A 17,402-nucleotide genomic window follows, 5' to 3' on the forward strand; every position below is an offset into this window, starting at 1 on the left:
TGCTGCATATTTGCGTGCTTAGAGCCAATGTAATGTATATGTATTGTAGTGTACTAATAGCTAATACTAATAAGACCAAAGGTTTTAAAAAATGGAACCATCTTTGTATATTGATGGTTCATTGTTTTGTAAGGGATGGGGATCGGGGGTGGTGACTAAGGCTTTAAGAAGCGTATTTTGTCCTGTCTTTATGAAGAGATGTTGAGACAGAAGAATCGAGTGCCTTATTCCTAGCCAATAAACACGTTGAGAGGCCTTGGATTGGTTTTAAAAGTTGGAACAATAGGAACAGCATGAAGGAGTAGGGTTAAGCTCCCACTGGGATTTTAGTTTAACTTTCAGTAGTTGCTGGGGTCTTGAAAAAATAGACAATAGGTGCAGGAGTAGGCCATTCAGCCCTTCGAGCCTGCACCACCATTCAATATAATCATGGCTGATCATTCCTAATCAGTATCCTGTTCTTGTTTTATCTCCATAACCCTTGATTCCACTATCTTTGAGAGCTCTATCCAACTCTTACTTAAATGAATCCAGAGAGTGGGCCTCCACTATGGAAGCTGTTTTTCTCTTTGCTACAGCTAAAAGCTTGGGTTCTCTTCCTGCTGCTAGAATTGCATGCAAGGCAAACTATTTTACTGAATTTGCCTTTGCCAAGGGTATTTTGCTATATTGAGGATGGTACTATATTGGAATAGTTGCTATTCAGAAGTTAAGTAACCGGTTATTCTGTTAAATTTTCCAGTAGATCCAAGTTATTCCAATCTTTGTTCTTTAGTTTGAATCCTATCTATAAGGTAAGAATAAAGTGTATGTTGCTTCAAACCTGCTAGCTTGACCAATCGAATTACATCCGAAACACAATGTCTTACACTTGCCTTTACAAATAAGAAAATGTTTGGGTCTAAGCTATCTCCTTGTTACTTCAGAAGGGGGTACGATCTGGTCCATAACAAAGAATAACCAGAAAAACTTAAACTTAACTTGTTGAAACCCTCATTGTGTATTTTCCTATTTGAAGTTTTGGATATTATGAAAAATAGTTAGTTTCATTGGTGGCAACTCCCCGGTATGCAATACATTCAAATAGATGATTAGATTAGATTACTTACAGTGTGGAAACAGGCCCTTGGGCCCAACAAGTCCACACCGACCCGCCGAAGCGAAACCCACCCATACCCCTACATTTACCCCTCACCTAACACTACGGGCAATTTAGTATAGCCAATTCACCTGGCCCTGCACATCTTTGGACTGTGGGAGGAAACCGGAGCACCCGGAGGAAACCCACGCAGACACGGGGAGAACGTGCAAACTCCACACAGTCAGTCGCCTGAGGCGGGAATTGAACCCGGGTCTCTGGCGCTGTGAGGCAGCAGTGCTAACCACTGTGCCACCGTGCCGCCCATACATTAGACATTAGAACATAATATATAGAAGTAGACCATATGGTTCCTTAGAGACAAAAAAGAAACTGCAGATGCTGGAATCCAAAGTAGACAAACAGGAGGCTAGAAGAGCACAGCAAGCCAGGCAGCATCAAGAGATGGCCAAGTCAACGTTTCAGATAGAACCCTTCTTCCCTACTCAAGTAGGGTTCTGAAGAATGGGTATATCCGAAATGTTGACTTCTCTACCTCCTGTTCCTGCCTGGCTTGCTGTGCTCCTCCAGCTCCTGTTTGTCTACATATGGTTCCTTAAACCTATTATAACATGAGTGCACTATGATCTAGGCTGATCTGATCTTAATCTCAACTCGACTTTCCTGTTCTGTTCCTCATAACAGTTCAAAAATCTGTCAGTCTCCACCCTTAATATATTTAATGATTCAGCTTTCATAGCTCTTTCAGATACAGAATTCCAAAGATACGAGTCCAGAGAAGCAATTCTTCCTAATTGCCATCTTTAATGATTGCCTCCTTATTCTGAAACTATGCCCCTAATTCTAGAGCACCTGCAGACACCCCCACCCCCACCTGAGCCCACCTCTCCCACCCAGGGGAAACATCTCTTTTACCTGCTCTAGCCTCCACCGAAACTGAAAATTTCAATATGATCAGATCAGTAAGATCTTTTTGATAATCCTGATTTTAATGACTATTTTTTGTCTGAGTTAAGCATAACATTGTGTAATGAAAGCATCCAGCAGCAACATGAGAAATAAATACTGATAGGACCTCTTAAATATAAAGCTGCCTAATATATGTCTCCAGAGACAAGTAAGTCAAGGCAACTATGCTGAGCCACAAAATTCATATAACGCAGCCTTGTGAAAAATAAAATACTCTGACCATAAAATTGGTACTGTTTCAGCTCTAGGCATTAGAATCCTGGAAGATGATATTAAAGATGGATGACTTCTAGCTGAATGATATAAAAATGTTGTCCTAGAATAATAGATCATTTTAGCTGGAATTTCTCTTAACTGATTAGAAGCCGTAACCTCCTTGAGCTCTTGACATGCTGACTACATCATGTCTTGGGGCATTAAGTTACACAGATCAGGAACAGCCTAGCTGATCGTTGGACAGAAATGGGGCACCACATTTAACCTCAAAGACCTTTAGCTTGCGGAGTGTTCCATTCTCAACTACAAATCAATGCTAGTGAGCTCCAAGTGGGGTTAGAATTAGGTTGAGCATTGATATACTCCCTCTTGAAATATAAAGTCAAGTAAGGTTTTTTTAATTCAAAGTTTTCCCTGGCATAAGAACAGTGAATCTCACTTGTCATTTAAAAAATATTTTAAAAATTAAAAAGCTAAATAATGGACACAAGGATTAATAAATAATTATCTTAAGTCAAATATACACCCTGAATGGCTATTAATGGCTGATATATACAGCATTAATGCAAATCCACTTCAACATTCTCCATTTAGAATGACCTCCTAAACCAACTGCAACATATAGCACTAACCACATTAAAGGTTAGCTTCAAATGAACCTTCAGAATTTAATGTGAAATGAATGATCTTAAAAGGTACGTTTCATCTCAGTGAATTTATTTTGCAGCATTCTAAAGCAAAAACCTTGAGAGATCTACAGCAGAAAACAGTTCATTACTCAAAATAATGTTTACACAATTAAATCACTTCACTACATGCTACCTCTAATCAATAGAGAGGGAAGTTCAAAGGTATTCTAGTTTAATTTTGTACCTTACTCAAGCCACAGGAGAGACACGGTTCAATTGCACTGCTCCATCATCACCATTGAAGCATCAACATTTTAATCAATTTCCTTCCTTAGCTTTCACTAACAGTTCAAGCTGTCAAATGTGTTTGACATTCCCAATCACAAAGCAATCGGAATCGCTGCTGCTTCTCTAAAATTCACATTAATTTTCTGTAGGGAATAACTGCCTAAAATACTGATCATTTAAATGTAAATTTATGAAATGACCAACAAATTCAAAACAGATGTTTAGCTTTTTAAAATCTTCCATTGGCAAGATTATCACTGTCAAATTTAAAATTAGTTATACATACGATTCAAAAACTACAACAGACAGCAATTCATAATCTAGGCTCACAGGCAGATAGGATAGTGAAGAAGACATTTGGTATGCTTTCCTTTATTGGTCAGAGCACTGAGTATAGGAGTTGGGAGGTCATGCTACAGCTGTACAGGACATTGGTTAGGCCACTTTTGGAACTTTGTGTGCAATTCTGGTCTCCTTCCTATTGGAAGAATGTTGTGATACGTGAAAAGGGTTCAGAAAAGATTTACAAGGATGTTACTAAGGTTAGAAGATTTGAGCTATAGGGAGAGGCTGAATAGGCTGGGGCTGTTTTCCTTGGAACATTAGAGGTTCAGGGGCAACCTTAGTGAGGTCTATAAAACAACGAGGGGCATGGATAGGATAAATAGATAAGATCTTTTCCCTGGGGTGGGGGAGTCCAGAACTAGAGGGCATAGGTTTAGGGTGAGGGGAAAGATATAAAAGGGACTTAAGGGACAACGTTTTCATGCTGAGAGTGGTGAGTGTATAGAATGAGCTACCAGAGGAAGTGTGGAGGCTAGTACAATTACAGCATTTAAAAGGCATCTGGATGGGTATATGAATAGGAAGGCTTCAAAGGGACATAGGCCAAATGCTGGCAAATGGGACGAGATTAGATTAGGATATCTGGTCCACATGGACGAGTTGTACCGAAGGGTCTGTTTCCATGCTGTACTTCTATGACTCTAATAATGGTCACCAACATCTAAAAAATTACATTATTTGGTCATTCCTTCAATGCTGTTTATGGGAGGAAACTGTCTAAATTACTGCCCAATTTCCAACATTACAATGAGGACTAATTTTTTTAAAGCAGTAATTCACTGGCTATAGTGCACTTTACATATCTAAAGTTGTGAAACATGTGATATAAATGGAAGTCTATCTATCTTTTGAATATTATATTAAAAGCAAGAACACTAAGTCAGGAGAAAGGTATTTGTTTACATCAAGCATTACAATGGATATGATTTTTCTAGCCCCTGAATGAGATGGACAATGGGGAGTCAGTTGGAAAAATATGGCAAAAAAGAGAAAATAAAATTTTCAACATCAAGAAAATAAGAAGTCCAATTTTTCAACCAAGATGAAGAACCTCATAAGGGAGTGGTTGGAGGCATATTGTGTACATCAACATCTTATTATTACCTAAACTCACCTTATTTACATGCAGGCTGCTATGTTCCCAGACAGTGCCAATCCCTAAAATGAAAGTCAGAACAGTTACCTGGTGACTCCAACTTACTGCTTGCTCCTCCAGACTTCCATCTTGACCAACATTCCTCAATTTCTCAGGGTAACATCCATGGACAGATGCTGCCTACCATTGTCATCCATAGAAGTAGGCATCAGACAAGCACTAGCCTCACCATATCATCATGGCACATCCCTGACTCATTTATATTTCATGATTTCAAGACTGCATTTTGCTGCTCAATAACAGCTTACATTACACTGCTGCTGCCAGGCCAATTAGCACACTTGGGACAGGCACACTTATTGTACATCACAACAGGATGCATCGTGGGACTCTTCAAACTGCTTACTTGGTGCTTCCTCACTTTGCATCTACTTGGATGCTCACAGCATCTCTACCTTGTCTTATCTTCCCTTTACTGTACATTGTAAACTCATTCAGAATTTACAGGGTCACACTGAGTCTGACTTGCTTTATCTTCTGGTGCAGACACAAAGCCAGGCAGCCTGTCACGTTTGTGAGCAAAGATCAATCAAGGAGTGGAAACGTTGCTGTACAACTTCATGCTACATCAAATGTTACAACTACACCATGTGACAACAGCTTTTGCAGCAAACACACTGTACATGTTTCATCTAAATGGCCATATCTCAAAGTCTAAGAAAGCAGTGTTCAGTCAAGTCTAGCATTGTGATGGAGGGCACTGTCCTATCTCAGCCCAGCGACTTGAACATGGTCAGTTGGTTGTTTGGGGCACTCGGGGTCAGAGATTCCATACCATTACACCCTGGGAATGGCCCATAGACAATCTTACAGGTTCAATGTAATCAGTCTAGGAACTAGTGGTAAAGCAGCTGGGTGCTACACAGACATCAGTCAAGGGTCCGGTCACTCAATGGTTGAGGCTGTCTTTGCAAGATGAAGAGGGGTGTAGACCACAGTCAGGGGATACTACAGGATAATGATTACCATAACCCCGGTTTCATAAGAAATGTTTGACATAATTAAGATACAGGCCTGTGGCTCAGAAATAAGTGAGGACATGAGCACTTAAATGTTAAAAAAGTGTTGTGTAAGAAAATGGATATATAGAAACATAGAAAATAGGAGCAGGAATACGTCATTCAGCCCTTCAGCCTGCTGAGTCATTCAAGAACTATATTCATCTTTTCCTTGAAAACTTGAAACTTGATATAGTTGACAGCAAATGCAACACACGTAGGTCTGGGAGGGCATCTAGATTAAGAGGCTGCATCTGCAATGGACTCTGAAGCACCACCCATTACTTTCCATCCTCATTTGAATAACAAATGCACAGTGGAAATGAAATTTGGCTGCTACCATACCCAGAGTGAGAGCTGCAAGCGTTGATATCTGTTTGAGGGAACAGGCACCAATTGTGAATGAGATGCAGCACAACAAGGGGCAACTGTACTAACCAGGCACTTACAGGCCAGGTTGAAGGCATCTGCAATGACAAATTTCTGCATGCGAACTGCATACAACGACCAACTACATCAAAAACAAATCCTGACCACAAGCAATCGTGACCATTAGACATTACAAATGAATTATACTCATCTGTGAGGCAGAAGTAAATCTCAGGTTAAAAGTGTCCACACAGGACAGAATTCACAAGGACAATCATAGGCCCCGGAGTCTGTACTAGTGCACAGAGGAAATTTCTTCTCACCTTGGATGACAAGTACCTGACAACTGGCTCTTATATGAAATGCTATTTTTCTTGGGTTGTGTTGAAGGTCAGGATGCTGCTAAGTCATCAATGTTTCCTATAATTTCCTACTATATTTGCAAGACATGGCTTATCCTTTATATATCAGAATAAAGTTCACTATATCAAAGACCCATGTCAAGACATTCCATGACCCTCCTGGTCAGAGTCCTCCATGGGTCCTGATGAAGGGTTTTGCCCAAAACGTCGATTTTCCTGCTCCTCGGATGCTGCCTGACCGGCTGTGCTTTTCCAGTACCACTCTAATCTGGACTGATTTCCAGCATCTGCGGTCCTCACTTTTGCCTCGAGTCCTCCATGTCCCATTGTATGGAGAATGATGCTGAACTACTTATGCGTGACATAAGTGACATAGTGGGTGGCACGGTGGCACAGTGGTTAGCACTGCTGCCTCACAGCGCCAGAGACCCGGGTTCAATTCCGGACTCAGACGACTGACTGTGTGGAGTTTACACATTCTCCCAGTGTCTGCGTGAGTTTCCTCCGGGTGCTCCGGTTTCCTCCCACAGTCCAAAGATGTGCAGGTCAGGTGAATTGGCCATGCTAAATTGCCCGTAGTATTAGGTAAAGGGGTAAATATAGGAGAATGTGGGTGGTGGATCGGTGTGGACTTGTTGGGCCGAAAGGCCTGTTTCCACACTGTAAGTAATCTAATCTAAACATAGCTGCTGACTGCTCATATTACTAAGGTGTTGCTTTCTTTTGATATTCTCCCAAAGGAACTGTGACCAATACTTCCAGCTAGAGCAGGGGTTATTGTTGCTGTGGCCACTGCACAAGAAATGGAGGGAGACCAAATAAGTCAATAAGTTCATTAGTAGCAGTCAACAGCCTCCACATGAAGACTCTACAGCTGAAGGTCCCATCAGGATGTGGAGAAGGTAGAGAAAGCTCAGATGTTATCGTCCTCAGTATCATTTCCTCTAAATGAGTGAGGACTATTGCTACTGCAGAACTGATTACCTCAGTGGGTGTGTAACATTCTGACCAAATGGCCATCAAGATGACAGCCGCACTAAATCTTTATGTTACTTACTGGCTGCTTGGAAGCAGCCACTGGGGACCTGTGCGAGATCTCTCAATCCTCAACCCATGATTGCAGCAAGACCATTACCGATGCAATTCGGGAAGGATCACACTGCTTCATCTCATATTCCCCATGACGAGGTCAGTGCTGCAGCCCATGCAGTAGGCTTTGCCAACGTAGCTGGCTTCCCCTATGTGACAGGCACATTGAGAGCACCACACCATAACAAAGCTGCATTGTTCAGTAGAAAAATGTCCCATTAGGCCGATATAAAGTCATCTGTGGTCATCGGTGCCGCATCTTAGAAGTCTACGCCAGTATCCTGGGACCTGTCATGATACCTATATCGTTGAGAACTCTCAGATACCGTTCCATTTCAAAGGCTGAATGTTTTATAAGGAGTGCTGCAGGGAGACAAGGGTTGCACACTGTAACCATGACTCTATTATGCAACCCCATACCTGAGATCAAATATAGCATAGATAGATTTGTTAATATTGATTCCATTTAGCATCTTGACAGTGCCACGCAACATAATTTAGGGTATTCTCAATTTGAAGATGGGTCTCTGCCTCCACATTCTTGTCAATACTATCATGGACAAATGTATCTGCAACAGGCAGATTTGTTAGGACTGGGTCAAGTATGGTTTTGCTCTTTCGCTGGTCCCCCTCACCACCCTCTCAGTCGTATCCTAGGAGCTATGACATTATGGGGTTGACAGCTCAGTCAGTAGTATTGCTGCCAAGCTATTTTTGGTAATGGTCACTGAGATGCCCCAACCCATATGTTACATCCTTGCCACCCTCAGTGTTTTCTCCAAGTGTCATTCAAAACGGGAGTGTTGATTTATCAGCCGAGGGGTGCAGTATGTGGTAATTAGGAAGCATTTTCCTTGCCCATTTTTGATATGAATGAGATTTCAAAGAATCCGAAGATAATGTTAACTTCCAAAGCAACTCCCTCCAAACTGTACCCTGCTCTGCCACTTCCTTTGGTGGGTTTGCCCTGCTAATGGGGCCGATACATTTAGGAAAACTGTCAGTGGCATCAGGGATGTCGTCTGTCAGGTTATGATTCCATGATTATGACTATGTCAGGCTGTTGCCTGACTAGTTTGAGAGACAGTTTTGGCACTAGACCTCAGGTAGGACTTTGCAAAGCCATTTCGAGTGCCTGAGTCGATGCCCGGTTGTCCATCTAGTTCCTTTTTTTTTAAAGACCTTCTTGCAGTTGATACAACTGAATAACTTGGTGGGTCAATCTAGGCCAGACGAAGGGAGGATGGTAGTTTTCCTTCCTTAAAGATATTTGTGAAGCAGATGAGTTTTGTTACACGTAACAATGGTTTATTGGCTATCATTTGACTCCTAATTCCAGATAATATTGAATGCAACTGCAGTGCCAGAATTTGTACCCTCAAGCTAAGAATAAATAGGGATCTCTGAATTACCAATCCAGCAAAAGGCATTGCCTTCCTCCATATGATTCTGTGAGAATGGCAGTCAACCTATTGCGTGACTAGTCTGTGGGACAACTCTCACAAATATTGCAAAACCCTCCTGTCTTAGTAAGGAGGACATTGCAAGGTTGAGAGAGTTGTGTATACCGTTACTAGTTCCAGTGCCTTGGACACAACAGTGGTTCCAAGATGACCTTGGTTCAGGAGAGCAGGACGTAGAACAGGTTTGTGTGCAGATGAGGAATAGTAGGAAAATAAATCACTAATGGGAGTGATCTATAGGCTAACAGAAACTACAATGTGGAACCGAGTACCACAAGGAGAAATATTGGGTGTTTGTGATAAAGGCATGGTAATAATCATGGGTGATCTTAATCTAAAAATAAACTGAAAGAAACAGATTGGTAATCATAGCATGGATGAGGAGTTCATAGAATGTTTTTGAGATAACCTCTTAAAGCAGCATGGTCTGGAAACAACAAGAGAACAGATTCGGCATTATGCAATAAGACAGGATTAATTAGTTACCTCAGAGGAAAAGGCATCTCTAGGCTGTGGTGACCACAATTTGATTGGATTTTACATTCAGTTTGAAAGGTAGAAAAATGGGTCGAAGACTAGTGTGTTAATCTTAAGTAAGAACAAATACGTGGGTATGGATGTTGAACTAGCTGAAGTGAAGTGAAATACGAGGCTAGGGGATAGATCAATAAAGAAGCAATGGCAGACATTTAAAGGGATATTTCAGAATATAATATTTTAAAGCAAATTTCCAATGGAGTCTCACCAACAATGGAGGAAAACATCAAATTTAAGAAAAATTAAACACTTGCACAAAGGTGAGCAGCTCGTCAAATGACTAGTCAGAATGTAAAGAAAGGACAGAAAATTATTGAAAGGCTATCATGAGTAATAAATTACAGGATAAGAGGAGAGGAAGCTGGTAAGAAACAAAAGCGGAGAACAAGCATATCTACAGGTATCTAAGAAAGTGTAAGTAAAGTGAGTGTTGGATCTTAAACAGAGTGAGAATAGGGAACTACACTAATAACAAACAATAAGGAAATGGTGAATGAAATTAATGAATATTTTGCTTCTGTCTTCACTTAATAAGAATCAAAACATCCAAGTAATGGCTCTAAATCTGGAACATGAAGGAAGAGGGGAACTTGGTGAAATTACAATAAACCAGGGAAGTATTAATCAGCAAACTGATCGAACTGTGGGCTGACGAGCCTGAGTCCTGATGGACTTCACCATAGGGTGTTAAAAGAGGTTGCTAATCAAGTACCAGATGCACCAGTGTTAATTTTCCAAAATGTCTTTGCTTCTGCAAATATTCCATCAGATGGGAAAGTAACAATTAGAACTCTTCCATTTGAGAGAGGGGATCAGAAAACAAGAAACTACCAGCCAGTTAGCTTAATGTCTGTTGAGGCCATGGTATTAAAATTGATAATAAACGAGGTTATAGTTGGGACTTGGAAAAACTCTTGGTAATTGGGAAGTGTCAGCATGGGTCTCAGAAAGGGAAATCATGACACCAATTTATTGGAATTCTCTGAAGGAGTAACAGCTGATATCGATAGGGAAAGTCCATTGATGTGCCTTACTTGGATTTCCAAGAGATATTTGAGAAAAAGTGTCACATAAAAAGTTTATTGTGAGAAGTAGAAGCACATGGTGTAAGGGGTTAAAAACTACACTACATTGAAGATTGGCTAAAGTACCAATGACTAGTGGAGTTCTAAGAGGGTTAGTGTTGTGACCATAACTATTCATGTTATACATTAATGATCTGGAATTAGGAACTGAGAGAAAACAAAAATAGAAATTGCTGGAAAAACGCAACAAGTCAGGCAGCATCTGTGGAGAGAAATCAAGAGTTAGCGAAGGAACTAAGGGCATTGTTGCCAAGTTTGCAGATGACACATAGATATGTTGAAAGACAAGTAGTCACAGAGTCATCGAATCGTAGAATCCCAACTGTATGGAAACAGGCCATTTCGCCCAAGTCTACACTGACCCTCCGAAGAGTAACCCACCCAGACCCATTCCCCTATCCTATTATTGTACATTTACCTCTAACTAATGCATCTAATCTACACACCCCTGAACACTATGGGCAATTTAGCATGGCCAATTCACCTCACCTGCACAGCTTTGGTTGTGGGAGGAAACTAGAGCACCTGGAGGAAACCCAGGCAGACAAGGAGAATGCACAAACTTCACACAGTTGCCAGAATCTGGAATCAAATCAGGGTCCCTGGCACTGAGGCAGCAGTGCTAGCCACTGAGCCACCGTGCCACCCGTGTTGAAGTGGGGAGGCTGCAGAAGGAATTGTACAGGCTGGGAGAGTGGTCAAAGAAGTGACAGATAGAATACAATGTGGGAAAGTGTGAGGTTATGCACTTTGGTAGGAAGAATAGAGTAGACAATTTTCTAAATGGAGGAAGGCTTCAGAAATCCGAAGCACAAAAGAACTGAGGAATTCTAGTTCAGGATTCTCTGAAGGTGAACATACAGATTCAATTAGCAATTAGGAAAGTAAATGCAATGTTAGCATGTATTTTGAAAGGGCTAGAATACAAGACCAGGGATGTACTGATGAGAACATTTAAAACATTGTGAGCAGTTCTGGGCCCCATACCTAAGGACGGACATGCTGGCCTTGAAAAAAGTGTCCAGAGGAGGTTTTCAAGAATGGTCCCAGAGATTATGGGATTGTCATTCAAGGAGCAGTTGAGGACTGTGGATCTGTACTCAATAGAGGTTAGAAGGATGATGGTGGATCTGATTGAATACTGAAAGGCTTGGATAGAGTGGACATGAGAAGATGTTTCCACTAGTAGGAGAGACTAGGACCCAAGGGCACAACTTCAGAGTGAAGAGATAACCTTTCAGAACTGAGGAGGAGAAGGAATTGCTTCAGTGATTAATCTGCAGAACTCATTGTCACAGCGTGCTGTGGCAGTCAAGTCAGTGAATACATTTAAGACAGAGATAGATAGGTTCATGATTGGTAAGAAGATCTCGGGTTGCAGGGAGAAGGCAGGAGAGTGGGGTTGAGAAACATATCAGCCATGATTGAATGGTGGAGCAGACTCAAATGAGCTGAATAGCGTAATTCTGCTTCTTTATCTCATAGTTCCAGAAAATAGAGTCATGATAAATGGGTCTTTTTCTGATTGGCAGAATGTAGTGAATGGTGGTCTGCAAGTGTCCTTCCTGGGCTCTCAACCTTTAACACTTTATATCAATGACTTAAATGAGGGGAAATGAAGATATAGTTACTAACTTTGCAGAGGACACAAAGTAAATAGGAACGTATGTTGTCAAGAGAACATCATAAGGTTGCAAACAGATATAGATTGGTTAATTGCATGGTCAGCAGTGTACCTGGAGATTGGATTTTCCAGTTTGCTAGAGAGCTGATTTGGATTGCAGAGTAATGCCAAAAGTGCACAGTGCGGGTTCAATCACTGCACTGGCTGAGATCACCATGAAGGTCCTGCCTTCTCAACCGCACCCCTTGATGCATAGTCACACAAAACTTAAACCACCACCAGTTGTCTCGCCCTCAAATGAGTAAGCAGCCCAATGGTACTCTGGGAGTAGAGTAACTTTCCTCTAGATAGTAGAGAACATGGGAAAAAATGATATTGTTTACTTCAGCAGGAAGGAAAAAAACAGAAACAGAGAACAAGTGAAGAATTTTGAGATGCAGAGGCATCTAGATGTTCTAGTTTAAAATATTAATATGTAGGTACAGAATGTAACTAAGGTGACTTATGGAGTGAGAGAGGTATTGAACGCAAAAGGTTGTTAAGGCATTGGTGAGACCACATTTTGAAAAATATGTGCAGTCTTGCCTTCCTTATGAAAGGAGGATATAAATATGTTAGCAATGGATTGAGGAGATTTATTAGATTGATACCTGAAATGAAGAAAGCTTGTACAGGCTGGACTGATTTTCATTGGAGTTTAGAAGAGCAAGAGGTAATCTGATAATGTTTATAAGATTCTAAATGATCTTGACAAGGCAAAAATGGAAATGGCGTTTCCTGTTGTGGATGAGTTCAGAACTAGGGCCCAGGGTTTTACAATAGGGGTAACTTGTTTCCTGTGTTCATCCCATTACATAATAAGCATTTCCTCGCCAAAGTATCTCCATAACTCCTGCATTTTTCTCTAGAAGCCAAATTACTGTTTCTTTTTTCTTTGCATTCTAATATCGGAGAGATTTGTTCCAGTTCCACTTGTATAGTACACTATAGAATGGACAGGTGAGATAGATCCATTGCTGTAGAAATGATCAAATTTCAGTGACTGCTCATTGAAACTATAAGCACAATCTTCCCCTCACTGGAGGTAAAAAGAAAGGTGGTAGGATGAGCAAATAATTGAAGAGTTAGTCCTAGATAGATACTCGCTACATCAGAGTAATGCCAAAAGTGCACAGTGCGGGTTCAATCCCTGCACTGGCTGAGATCACCATGAAGGTCCTGCCTTCTCAACCGCGCCCCTCGCTTGATGCATAGTCACACAAAACTTAAACCACCACCAGTTGTCTCGCCCTCGTCCTACATCAGCAATGAAATGCTGGGCAAAGAGGTCCATTGTGACCCATGCCTCTAGCACTCACTGAGCCCCTGGCCTCTCCCAGTAATCCCTACCCTAAGAGACACGAAAGAAAAAGACTTACCTTCTCACCATTGAATCCCATGAAGATCAAGCCTCCAGCGATAATGTCTAAAATCAAGAATCTGTCAATCTCCGATTGGCTGGCAGCTTCTAGTGAGGTGTGACGGTTCACATATGTGATTTACCAAAAACTGTGCCAAGAAGCTGACTGGAGCTCACTCCAGCGAGCTTTCTCATTAGTCGAGACAGAGTCATGCCTTGAGAGTTAGGCAATACAATAGAAAATCTCAGCTGGTTTTTCCCATAGCTAATGTATGATTCATATTTCTCTAAATAGGAAGTAACTTCCAAACAATCGGGTATCTCTAAGTAAGTATGGTACTCCCATAATGCATCAATAAAAACACAATGTAAATTATAAATAGATCAAACTTAAATAAAAGCAAGATACTGCTGATGCTGTAAATCTGAAACAACACAGAAAATATTGGAGAAATTCATCAGGTCTTACAGCATTTGTGAAGAGAGACACTGAGTTCATGTTTCTTGCCCTTCTTTCATACATGTCACACCAGATTCAAAGCAATACCTTGGTTTCTGTCTTCACAGATCCTGTTAGACCTGAGTTTCTACAGCATTTTGTATTTGTTTCAGGTCAAAGTAAAGTTTGTCTTCCAAACCGATGTTAATCATTATTCAGCATTCATCTAGTCTAGACATGAATCAGCTAAAAGTAAAAACTTACCTGATTGTCAGCAAATTCAAGTCACAGGCAATATTATGATTCTATAGTCATGACCTTCTGACTGGAAATATCCACTCAATATCTAAAATTACCAGCAGCTAGACTTTTGCTTAGCTTTAAAAGTTCCCTCTTCAATATAAGTTTTGGAAGTATATTATAAAGCCTTACTTTGTTTTCCTGCAACCATCAGATTTTGATTTTGCGTGCATGAGTCCATAATAATGACTTTTAATAATGTCTGATACATAAATTGCACGATTTTGAAGGGATCATAAACATAACTGCACAGTGTATTCAACCCCAATTCTGAGAACTGAAGCATGAAAGACTCAGAATAAACATAATTCACAATTTTTCATGACTGACTTAGTTTCATCCCACTTTGTGAAAGGCCTTTAGCAGGAAATGAAGGTCACTCTTCTATTTTATTTCATCTAATTAACTGCCAATATCTTCCATGTAGTTGTCCAAGCTCCAAATAGCTCTTAAAGTAGCCCATTAAAAAACAACTAGCAATCAAGTCACATCTAAAGCCACTATCAGTTCCAATCAGAGGGCTCCAATTTCCTATTTTACAAAGCCAAAAAACTGAAGTACTACCTACACTTCAGATTGATTATTCAGTGACCCTTATCTACATCTTCACTCAGTGATTTGAATTTTAATCAAACCAAATGGAATAATTACCATTTCAAACTGTATTTGATACATTGAAAAAAAAACAGAAATCTTCACAGACAACACGAGAGAAAAATTGCTACATAGCAAGTTAATCCAAATAAAATTTTATAAAACATAATTGCTAGAACCAGCTGCACAGTTACATGAGAAGGAGATTACCATAGAGATAAAATAATTTTTTATATGTTATTTTAGCATAGACAGTTTTATTAGCACTTTTGTATAACTGGCTTCATTGCGAAGAACATCAAACGTGTGGATTAAAAGATGGAAGCTTCATTGTCTAGTTGTGTTGTAGTTACAGCTACATTAATTAATGGATTTTAGGAGAGGTTGAAAATGAAAAAGAAAAATAGTTTGCCTCATTCATTGCATGTTTGAGCAAAGTTATGCTTCAGTGGGAAAATGAAATACTTAGTCTATTTATTCCATTTTAAATATTTTTATCAATAATTTAGTTTAAATAATTGATATTTCCTTATAAAACATGTAATTTTTAAAGATTAGTACTCAATAAGATTTCTGTAGGGGCAAAGGATGAACCTAATTTAAAAAGGAAATTGCTCCAACTCAAAGCACCAAATAAATAAAGACTCTCCAATTTTGGACAATAAGGTTGAACACCAGTGGACCAGTTGAATACCAGGTGAAATGTCAACCATTTCCTAAAGGTTCTGCCAATCTGCTAATTTTCCGTTGGAAATCAGGAGTTTAGGCTAAAATCAGTTACATTACGAAATCACAAAAAGGTTGTGAAGCAATTGCTCGAAACTGAATACTTGGCCAAATGTCATATTGTGTAAATTAAGGTTCCATTTCTGAGCTTTACCTCACTGCAACAGTAAAACACAACAGCAATAGCCTTTCGCTGGATGGTGACCATTTATACTCACTGCGCCATTATGTCATGCTTTTTTTTTATTTCTTGGTTATTTTAGGAGTCTTTTCAGAAGGTACACAAGATTCTCGCACATCCTCATTAATCACCTTAAGAAATCATTATTATCCCTTCACATTTCAATTTCTCGAGGGATTTATAAACCTTATTGCAGCATAAGAGTTTTGCAAGACTAATATAATGACTAGGCACTAACTTTGAAAAGTGAAAAATGATATGTCATTAACATTTCTTTCAATGATTGGTTGAAAATAGGTTATTTAGAACTGTTGGAAGCAATGGTGGCGAGTTGGTTACACATTTTACTGGAGGAATATGATTATTGTATGCAATCTGCACCGATAGATGGATCAATATTATAAACTGAAGAAATTAAGTGGGTCTGACATGAAATAGTTCAAGATATCTCTCAAACAATTAACATTAAAAGCAGTACAAAAAGCTAATAACAGATCATCTCTGCATGTCTAATGATATGGCAATGATTAAAATCTCACCAGACTTGCACATATCATACCAGCAGTAGCAACAGATAAAACTTAATACTTTTCACTTCCATTTTATAAAAAGTTCAGCTGATTATCAGAATTTCAATTTTTGTTTGGCTTTTTTGGAAAAACTAAACTGCCCAGAGCCCTCTGACTCAATCACTGGGAGAACATTAGGATGTTTATGCAGCACAGAAGATTTCACAACATTTTAACTCTCATGTGAATGACAGCCAATTTTTTTTAAAATGTATAATTGCACACCTAAACATTCATTAATTTTTATTTTTCCCTTCCTAACATAAGTTAGGACTTGAATTTATAACACACAAAATTCAACAATAATAGCTAGATTGAATTGAGCAATAATTTATGCCTGTATCTTTAAGTTAAAATTAAAATTAAAGGTAATGGATCCCTTTGCATGTGATCTCCCTCATTTTAATTGTTAAACTGGCTCCAGCAGTGGTAAGGAGAGTAATAAAATGGGTATACACACTGTAAGGGGCAGACTTTGAAGACCACGTACCCCGATGATGGCGTTTAGCTCAGCCATGGTCACTTGCTTGGCCCGCTCCACTGCCTGCACCACTTGCTGTTGGTGCTGAAAGTGAATTTCAGAAAGCAAATAATGTCAGTTTCATTTGCATTCTGTAGCATTAAGTCATTCTTAAACCTAAGAGTGAAAAACCTCATTGGTCAATGATGTATGTAATGTTCACAGAGCATATTGAACTGCTCAATCCAATCCCTTCTCTAAGACTTTCTTATGACAGCAATTCAAAACTTGAATTAGTTAAATGGTTTAAAGTGCACAACAGAGAACTACAAGTCAATTAGTTATGTGATTACTAAAACTGTCCTTGCATCTTAGGTTGAAAAAAATTGACTTCTTTATAGAAAAAAATCCAATGGATTGACAACCATATATGAAATGTAACATTATGTACTGAGGAGTATAAATAAATTATTATTATAAAACACTGTTTGAACTTAAATGATAA

General features: G+C 39.6%; 1 protein-coding gene across 11 annotated transcripts in view; it reads right to left on the bottom strand.

Annotated features, from left to right (window-relative positions):
* Positions 1 to 17,402, bottom strand: part of LOC122561155 (transducin-like enhancer protein 4) — a 221,979-nt gene that overhangs the window by 132,256 nt on the left and 72,321 nt on the right. For 4 of the 11 annotated variants that reach the window (XM_043712657.2, XM_043712648.2, XM_043712682.2 and 1 more), the window contains exon 6: positions 16,898 to 17,002. The exons of 4 other annotated variants lie outside the window; for them this stretch is intronic. In XM_043712657.2, coding sequence (XP_043568592.1) covers positions 16,898 to 17,002 — 105 coding nt within the window. The remainder of the gene's footprint in view (positions 1 to 16,897; positions 17,003 to 17,402) is intronic. 3 more of the 11 variants (XM_043712664.2, XM_043712706.2, XM_043712699.2) reach the window with 1 other exon arrangement.

This window comes from Chiloscyllium plagiosum, unplaced genomic scaffold (assembly GCF_037043375.1).
Source record: "Chiloscyllium plagiosum isolate Xiang-an unplaced genomic scaffold, Cpla_swu_hap1 HiC_scaffold_2, whole genome shotgun sequence".
NCBI classification, from domain to species: domain Eukaryota; kingdom Metazoa; phylum Chordata; class Chondrichthyes; order Orectolobiformes; family Hemiscylliidae; genus Chiloscyllium; species Chiloscyllium plagiosum.